This window comes from Alosa pseudoharengus, unplaced genomic scaffold, assembly GCF_046254945.1.
Source record: "Alosa pseudoharengus isolate Yale_2024_CS ecotype anadromous, Long Island Sound unplaced genomic scaffold, YU_APseudo_1.1 YU_APseudo_1.1_scf_10, whole genome shotgun sequence".
Classification (NCBI taxonomy): Eukaryota; Metazoa; Chordata; class Actinopteri; order Clupeiformes; family Clupeidae; genus Alosa; species Alosa pseudoharengus.
In genome coordinates, this window is record NW_027468565.1 from 32,330,801 (window position 1) to 32,340,800 (window position 10,000).

Here is a 10,000-nt window from a genome sequence, read left to right on the forward strand (position 1 = left end):
TGGTCTGTGTTTCCCTCTCATCTTGTCCCCATTTTGGGTGCAATGGAAGGCTTGCGTCTCCTTAATGCTTGCTGTCTCACTGTCCAGGAATCACTGTGGATTACTTGCCCCCCCCCCCCCCCCCCCCCCCCACACACACACACACACACACCAACATCCAGCAGATGTGAGCATCCAGCAGATGTGAGCAACCCCCCCTCCCCCCCAAGGCATACCAGGATTGGCCCCTATGTCATTGTGTAACCGTGGCGACCGCATCACCATCACCAACACCATCATCATCTGCAGCAGCAGCAGCAGCAACCCTGGCCTCACTCTCAGCAGGGGCAGGGGCATAATTGAGTCAGAGCATGGCGTGCTGTGCCATGCTGTCCTTTCCGCTGCTATCGCTATCCCTCTCATCCCTAATGCTGCCTAATCGCCGGATCCGCGTTACGCAACGCGACGCCACACCACGCCACGCCTTACTGGGCAGACTACCCGGGCTGGCTACACTGCACCGGGTGGCTGGACCCTGCGCAGGACACTAGTGGCAGATTGTGGGGTGGCCTAATGAAATAATCTGGCCCTGCATAAGCTTCCTTTCTTTGCCATGTGAGAGGATGGAGAGAGAGAGAGATAGAGAAAGAGAGAGAAACAGAGAGAGAGAGGGAGAGAAAGAAAGATGGGAGAGTGGTGGAGGAGAAAGAGAGGGATAAAGGAAAAGGGAGGGGGAGGTAGAGAATAAGAGGGGGAATTGGAACAATGGCAGTCTGCGCCAGACACACTGTGTTTGTGCCATCTTCTAGTTTAACACATGAGAAAATCAGAGTGTGTAAAAGAGGTGTCGGGTTGGTGTGTGTGCGGCGTGGCGGGGATTGGGATCGGACCCGTGAGTGTGGAAGGGCTCCGTCATCAGCCTGATGTAGTGTGAGGAGGAGCACTCGGGTGTCTTCATCATTCTTTTCTTCTTTTCTTCTCTGCCTTCCTCCTCTGTTTGCCTCCTTCTCTGGTGTGTGTGTGTGTGTGTGTGTGTGTGTGTGTGTGTGTGTGTGTGTGACAGAGAGAGAGAGAGAGAGAGACAGAGAGAGAGAGAGTCTGTTGAAAGGCTTTCCCAGCCTACGGGTCTTCTCTAGCTCTGCAGTGGATGATTCAGAGCTGGAAGCTCCTGTGCTGTGCTGTTCTGTGTGTGCGCCCGTATCTCGGAGGAGCACATGTGCGTCATGCATTACACAGCCTTTACGCCCATGCAGCCCAGATCCAAAGAGCTCTGCACCCGTTTGAAGCTGCCTATTCAGCAACAGCAGCTTCGAGAGTCTGTCTGTCTGTCTGTCTGTTTGTCTGTCTATCTGTCTGGCTGTCTGCAAGTTTTGTAGATTGTAATCATTGCTTTTGAAAGAAAACCCTCTGATTTGAAGAGAAAAACCCCTCTGTTCAGGACAGCAGAAACAAAGTTTGATCAAGCCTTTGTTTTTTTTTCGTTAATCAGAAGGCACATGTTTCTCATGAAGGCATCGGTGTGTCAGTAGTGAGTCTCAGGTTTGGCTTCCACGGAGTAGTAGAGAACACATGAACAGAGACAGGTGATCATTTCTATACTGTGGGAAACATATAGCCCATTATAATCACATCTGCTGTTCTCTCTGCTGTATTAGAAGTTAAGACTTCCCATAGTTTCTTCTGAGCCACTGTGAAAGCTTGTGGAGTGATGGTTTATTTGCAGCAGGAGTCTGCTGCCCATGTTTGCTCACTGATACTTTGATCTGTGGGGGAGATATTGACCTTTCCGGAAGACATGTTGTGAATGGTGGAATTGCTCTGCAGCGGAGGGATCTCCGTTGTTGTCTCCGGAACATTGATGATGGGGGGCTTTGTGGTTTTTCCGAGATGAAGCTGTCTATTTGTGAAATGCCATGACCACACTGCTATTGCCCAATCGCTTGTTCTCTCCCTGCAGCTCTCTGTGTGAGTGATGCCCCTCGGTGTGTTTTTGCTGCCGGGCAGTTCTGCGGTCAGGAGGCAAATTGCCCCTGAGGGACAGCTATACAGCTCCTTGTCTGGATCAAGGAAAACCAACACATGAGGAACCAAAGATGGACAATATGTCCACCACCTTCCCCGCTTCTCTCACTATTCAATTCAAAGCTGGACTGTTTGTATACAGTAATGCTAATGTCAAGAACAATAAAGTGGTATAAAGAGGACATACTCTCTCTCTCTCTCTCTCTCTCTCTCTCTCAGGGCATGGGCGGATTATGAACTTTTGGGCCCCTGGGCCCAGATGTATTCAGGGCCCCCCACTTATTGTCGTATATATGGGAGGGGGGGGTTGGGGGTCCTCCCCCAGAATTTTTTTTATTTTTTTGATGTGATTTCCTGTATTCTGGTGCATTTTGGGGATGGCCAATAATAATATAATAATAATAAATTCAATCAGATTCATAGCCTACAATGTACATCCTGATTTGTTGATATTGAGGCAATGATTCCCTGCAAAGGCTTGGGCTTTAGGGCCCCCTGACCCCTTGGGCCCCTGGGCCTGGGCCCGGTAGGCCCGTGCAGTAATCCATCCCTGTCTCAGGGGCTAGTTGGTCGTGCACAGCGATGGCTCTACCGCACGCTCCGCTCCGTACTGGGACAGAGTGAGTGATCGAGGCCGCTGCGCCGCGGTCGGTAGCCCAGAATGCAGGAGTGTTTCGGAGCGTTCAGGAGATTGCCGCTCTGCTCCGCTCCTCTCCGCCCCTCGCCTGTGCACCTTCCCCCGATCGATGGGCTCAGATAAGAGCTCCCAGCTGGAGGCCCCCGTTTGCTTTCATCTGTCTCCTTCGCGGGGCGTCCTCGGAACTGCCTGAGTAAAATACATCCAGCTGCAAAGATCACACACACACACACACACACACACACACACACCAGTGAGGAGCCTCACAGCTGGGATCAGATGGCTGCTTCAGGTGATGTACCTGTTGGACTTACGCATGGAGGGTCCTCCTCAGGTGTTTGAAGTGAGCTCCACAGGTTTCCTCATCCAGAAGGTTGCTGGAGGTTTTTGTGTTACAGTTGAAAAATATCATCCGCTGTTGGATCCATCCAGGTCAATAAACTATAGGTTATGTAGCCACTAGGTTTAGTTTTCATTTGGTTGTTTGCTCTGAGTTTTGCTGGATTTATAGGAATTTCTCAAACGGACAGAAATCTTAAACTGATTCCACCCACATTTACACCAAATTCCACTCCAAAGTTGTCGTCTTGTATTTGTTTATAAAATGAATTGTTTGATGCGGTTGGAAAACGTTGTTGTCTTACATGTGCAAATGTGAAATGCTCTATATGCATGTCTGTATGCTGGCTAAATGGTTAATCCAGTCTGCAGTGAAGAGTGTTTAGTGGAGGGTTAGTCTTGGCCTGCTTCGGGAGCAGTCTGTTCGAATTAGCTGACAGCGCTGCAGGGCCTGCCTCTCTTGTTCTGTGTGTGTGTGTGTGTGTGTGTGTGTGTGTGTGCGTGCACACTGACTCCGTAATGATCTCTGGCCAGGCTAAGGACCTCATTAGCAAAACGATGCTGGCACTTGGGGCATCACACGGTGCCTTCTCGAAAAGTTTCTCGTAGCATGTAGTTTTTGAAAAAATTATGTTGATTGCTCATGCTACCAGTGGGTGCTTGTAGATTTCTAACTGATGCACCCACACAAACCCTGTTGAAGTCACAGTGTCAAAGATTTTTGCCAACTGAACGCAGGCTCCTCTGGTATGTCTTAGAGGCACTCGGTGTCTGTGAATAATGTGAGTTTAAATGGGTCTCAAGTGGTCATTGCTCAGCATAATGGCAGCAGTGCGAATTCATCAGCTGTGACTCAGAACCTTGCAGGTACATTCCCCATTCCCAATGCGGCTGTTCAAAACGGCTTTTCAGCAGACATCAATTTAGCGTATTAACGAATGCTCGTCACTCGCTCCGAAAGTAAACTCCAATGCGTGTCCCCCTGACACACAAGAAGCGTGATTCTAGCAAACAAACACTGCTTCATAAGGTAGTGCTTTGGAATAGCATTTTATACCGTAGGGATGACTCAGGATGAGGTGTGGAGCAGGTTGTGGTTACAACACCGATCGTTTAGACACAGAAATCATTAGAGGTGTTGAAGGCTGCGTCAGAGATGTGGGTGGGCGGGCTACTGGATGGGGGATTGGTGGTGAGGTCATGGGGTCTCGTCCGCCCCTGTGACCTTTCTTGGCCACTGGGTTTGAAGCATTATGGTGGTGAAGTTTGAGGCTGCAGGGCTTTGGATGGTATTGACCATAGAGGAGAGGGGGGTGGGGGGGCAGGAGAGGGGATCAATTGAAGGAATCACACTGTTTCTGTGTGTGTGTGTGTGTGTGTGTGTGTGTGTGTGTGTGTGTGTGTGTGTGTGTGTGTGTGTGTGTGTGTGTGTGTGTGTGTGTGTGTGTGTGTGTGTGCGCATGTGTGCGTGCGTGCGTGCGTGTGTACGTGCGTACATCAGTGTGTGTGTCCTGTACAGAAATCACATCTCACTGAGGCCTATATAAAAAGATTTGGGCTTCAGTGACCTGGGGTGAATCAGTCTGCCTCACTCTGTTTCTGTCAGAAAGAATTGATCAGTAAACAAACAGTTAGTGACTCAGTTTCGGATTCCCAAAAGGTTGTTGATGTTTCAGCTCAACGGGCAATCAAATCACTCAGCTCACCTTACGTGCTGCTGAAGTAACATGTTTGATTGGCTAAAATTGTTTATGGCTCAATCCATGCCACTGCGTTTGTTTCCCATGTTACAGAGCCAGGACTATGTACCAACACCATCATTTGGTGAACACTGAAGGGACAGTCAATTATTTTGATTGCTCAGCTACCAGTTGATGCTGCATCCACACAGACCCTGTTGAAGTCACAGTGTCAGAGACGTTAGAAATGTTTGCAAACTGAACGAAGGTCCCTTTGGTATGGCTCAGTCTATCTCTGTGAGTCACTGTGTCAATAATGTGAGTTTAAAATGAGTCACCATGGTCATCATGAGAAGCAATTCACTGAATCTGCCAAAAAATGTATGGGACTCACAGACTGCACCTTTATCCCAATGGTGATATTTACAGTGTTGCCTTCATGGCTATGTTGATTTTTTTATTACTTTTATCGTCAGAAAGGGTAAACAATCATTTAGTAAAGTTCAGTCTGTAATGACACTGTCAGAAAAGGTTCGATAGTGTGAGTGAGTGGACTGAGAAATTCAATCACTGTGTCTAGTCTCTCTGGTCCCATGTGTTGGCATTTTGGGCTAAGATCTAACTTTTTTAACACAATCATGAAATACCACACTCACGGCTTGATGTGAGTTCTGTGCAATATTTATGATTCCATAATCAGGGTAATATTAGTACCTCAGGCCCCTGACTATGTTTTTTTTTAGGTGAAATTAGTAAAGTATGGCTTAGTCTGGGGTTTGGTTATGTATGTAGTCAAGGTTATCAGAAGTTTCTGAGATATCTGTAGCCATGCAGTAGTGTCTGACGTATTAAGAGAAGTGTGTGTAGTCAGGGTTGCATAAGGTTACATAGGTTTCTTAGGTGGATGTGTGGGTGGAGGAGTGGTGATAGGTGGGTGTGTGTGTGTGTGTGTGTGTGTGTGTGTGTCTGTGTGTTGCGGGTGATGGGGTCATGCTGCAGAAGCAGAGGAAGAGACTGATCTCACACCTGCAGCTGTAATCTCCGCCAGGGTTCAGGCGCGGCTCTGCACTGATCCCCCCCTCACCTACTGACAGGAGGGCGTCGTTTGAAGCCCAGCTCAAAGAGATCAGATCCAGGCCCCCTGGAGCCCCAGAGCCTCCCCCCACCCCACCCACCCAACCAACCCCAGCCCCCCTGAACCCCAAGGGGAGGAGCACACCCAGGTGAAACCTGACAGGGGCAGGAGCTCTTTTATTACGGGTGATTAGCAGGAAGGGAAAGAGGCTATGCCACCGCCAAGGTCAAAGAGGGGATATTTGCAAGGAAGGGGAGGGAGAGACAGAGAGAGAGTGAGTGTGTGTGTGTGTGTGTGTGTGTGTGTGTGTGTGTGTGTGTGTGTGTGTGTGTGTGTGTGTGTGTGTGTGTGTGTATGTGTCTGTGAAAGGGAGACAGAGAAGGTCTGTGTGTGTGTGTGTGTGTGTGTGTGTGTGTGTGTGTGTGTGTGTGTGTGTGTGTGTGTGTGTGTGTGTGTGTGTTTTGAGACAGTGTGTGGTAGTTTGTTTACGAGACTGTGTGTGTGTGTGAGTGTGAAAGAGACTGTGTAGGTGTTTGTATGTGTGTGTGTGTGTGTCTGTGTGTGTGTGTCAGTGTGAAAGAGACTTGGTGAGTGGGTGTGTGGGTGTTTGTACGTGTGCTTCATGTAAGAATGAAGTCTTTGACAGTGATTTGTTTGTGCCCTTCAATACTCCTTGCCCGTCTGCATCACCACTGAAATGATTTCACAAAAGCTGCTGGATCCCTGACAGTCTATAACAGTCCCCCACTTCCACTGCCCCCCTTAATGGGCTCTCTTAATGGCTAACATGTCAGACAGCAGGGCTAAACTAAGATTTGCTCATAAGGCTATGATAGGTTAGGTTATTATATAACTCCAGGCTTTCTCCAGTCAGCTACACAACAAATATTTTCCTCCATCCTTCTCTGAAACATAAAGCCAGAGGCGACTGTGAGCCTACACGGCTTTGATTGACAGCTCGTTGTTTGTTTTTTCCTGGCACTCGGTGGCAAATATTTATTCTGGACGTATTTACTGTTGTCGTTTGTTTATTTATCTATGTACAGCAGGCAGTGACCTGTTGATGATTATCTCCATACTAATGGACACTCAGACCCCCCCCCCCCCCCCACACACACACCCCTCCATCCTCGCCAGCTTCTGAATGTGTTGGCACTCCAGAGCCTGAAGGATTTCATTTTATTCATTAGTTAATTATCAGTAGCTTGACATTTGAATAATACTCTCTGTCTCTCTCTCTCTCCCTTTCTCTGTCTCCTCTTTTTGCGCCTTTACACCTCCCTGTCTCCTCATGTGTTTTCTATCTTTCTCTCCCTCTCTCTTACTCTTTTCTCACTCTCTCTCTCTCTCTCTCTCAATTTATCCATCATTCTGCATGGCTGTCAGAGCAACACACCGCCAGACAGACACACTTTCTCTCCACTCACTCGGGTCTTCAAAGACTCGGCTCATTTTCCCCTCTTCTCTCCTTTCTGTCTCAGCCTTCATAAATGCAAGAAATGGAGTTGGCCAATGAGGTGGGGTGGCTGGGCTGGGTCAGTAATGACCTCAATTTCTTTTGCTTTTTTTTTTGTATTCCCTCCGAAGTGTGCTTTGTTGTTGCACCTCTCCTCGCCTTGTCTGACACTTTTATTTCTTTCTCATGGATGCCTAACACATTTGCTTCCCGGCCTGTCATTTTTCTGATGCATGAAGTCTCTCTCTCTCTCTCTCTCTCTCTCTCTCTCTCTCTCGGTGTCTGCCTGAGGTAATTATGCAGGCATGAAATATATATTATGTTACGCAACCCCACTGAAGTCGCACTCCGCCGCCTCGCACTTTTCTAATGAAGCCCCGGGATCACGCTACGCTACGCTACGCTACGGTGGGCCGCGGTGGCGGCAAACAAAATGGTAGGATCATTTCAAGCCCACTGAAACTTTTGCCCTTTTTTTCCCCGCACAGTTGTCGAGGGGATTTTGATCATATCAGAAAGAGTGCATGTTTGCCTCTGACTGCTTCTCAAGACCTCAGAGTCTGCTGGCGTATTCCCCGTCACACAGGTATGGGGGGAAATCGTCAGTTTTGTGGTTCCATTCTCCCGTATCTGAGCGGAAGATGAATGGTGTGACATTGTGAATGTGGTGGAGTGAGGAATGGATTTGTCCGGCTGTCAAGGATTGTGTGTGTATGTGTGTGTGTGTGCGTGTGTGTGTGTGTGTGTGTGTGTGTGTTGTGTGTGTTGTGAGTGTTTCCCCCGCTCTTGAGAGTAATAAGGGGGTGCTTTTGTTCTGGAGTCTTGACGCCTTCAGGTCTGTTTGTGTTTTTACTTATCCAACTGGGGACGGTTATTTGAGGTATGATATTTTGTGGTGCTACTCGAAGCCAAGGGAAATGTTGCGGCAGTTTACAGTGGAATTTGTTCCGAGAGGGTTGCTTACTTGAAGCTGATGTGATTTTCAGTGAAAACAAAGTAAACAAGAAATGTGGGCCTGATGGAAATACATGTGTGATTGATTGTGGGTAGAAAGAAAATATAAGCCCTTGTTGTGAGTGTGTGTGAAAAAAGACATGTTTCTTTGATTCTATTTGTTTGATGTGTTGAAGAACTAATGGATCTCTCTCTCTCTCTCTCTCTCTCTCTCTCTGTCTCTCTCTGTCTACATCTCTCTCCTTTCTTTTCCTTAGGCTTGGTGAAGTTGGGAATACACTGTGTCACGTGTCAGAAAGTTGCCATAAAGATTGTGAATCGAGAGAAGCTGAGTGAATCGGTTCTTATGAAGGTGAGTCCCTCCTCGTTCCTCAGTAGTGCAGCATCCCTTCCCATGAGAGCCTGACTGCAACACACACACACACACACACACACACACACACACACACACACACAAACACACACAGGAATGCACGCACGCATGCACACACCCACACACACATGCATGCACATATGCACACACACACACACACTTCTGTCTTCAGAGACAAAATTGACACACACACACACACACACACACATACTCGCACGCACACACACTGACTGATTTCCCTCCATTTTCTCTGTCATCAGTTCAAACAAATGTGTATCTCACAGGCTCTTTGATTCAAGTATGGCGACATTCACAAAGGACATGATCAAGCTGCCAGCATCACCGCAGCAAGACTGAACCATAATAGAGCCTTATAGGCAGACAGTGATCTCATAGCCATGATGGCGCTCCAGAGAGGACTCAGAGCAGAGGGCTGTGCGGGGCCAGGAGGAGGGGGGTGGGGGGTGGGTGGAGTGGCGGGGGGTTAGGGGCCGCAGGGCGGAGGCCATGGAGCATCAGTGTGCCGCCACTCCTCAGGGTTGGCATGGAAGGCTGGTGACTGTATGGAGTGAGAAAAGCACTTGGGGAAGTGCAGATGCTTGTAATGGGCTATGCATGTGATGCAGTGACTCATCACGGCTCATCGTCATGATGGACAGCCATGTAAGCATGTATGCATGCATAAATGAGCATGCACACACACACACACACACACACACACACACACACACACACACACACACACACACACACACACACACACACACACACACACACATACATACACACACTCAGAGACACACACACACGCGCGCACACACACACACACACACTCACACGCACACATTCATACACCTACACCCAACTATACATAAATGCAAGGCCGTAGTCATGATCTCAACATTGGGGGGGACCAAATCTGTGGTGGGGTCTGAGGGACCCCCAACCAGAATTTCAATACATTTCCTACCATGCAAAAATATTATTAAAAATCACAAACAAGTCGTTAGTTAGGTCAGTCAATTAGGGTATTCCAAACTTTTGACGGACATAGGCATGGCATGGATGGATTATGAACCCCTGGGCACAGATGCCCCCCCCCCCCTTCAGATAGAGGGGTCCTGAGGCATTCTCCCACGGAAGATTTTTTTATTTAAAAAAAAATGACCCACCAGATGACTTCTGGTGAGTTATGTGAAAAGAGAAGGGTGGAGAAGAAGCAACTTCACACAGAGGCTTGGGCTTCAGGGCCCCCTGAGCTCTTGGACCCAGTAAGCCCATTCAGTAATCCATCCCTGGACCAGTGACTCCATTTGTGTTCAAAATGTATACTTTAAAAGAAATTACAAACTAGAGTCTCTTATGATAACCTCTATATTACACAGAATGTGGTTCTTTGACTTATTACTTACACCTGAAGATTAAACTAAGGCTTAGACACATAGGTTTGGCCTAATAAGATTTTGTCTTTTAATTTAGATTTTAT

General features: G+C 48.0%; 1 protein-coding gene across 1 annotated transcript in view; it reads left to right on the top strand.

Annotated features, from left to right (window-relative positions):
- The window catches only part of brsk2a (BR serine/threonine kinase 2a), a 204,560-nt gene that overhangs the window by 105,891 nt on the left and 88,669 nt on the right, over window positions 1-10,000 (top strand). The window contains exon 2 of the mRNA XM_076302105.1: window positions 8,399-8,493. Within this exon, the coding sequence (XP_076158220.1) occupies window positions 8,399-8,493 (95 nt within the window). The remainder of the gene's footprint in view (window positions 1-8,398; window positions 8,494-10,000) is intronic.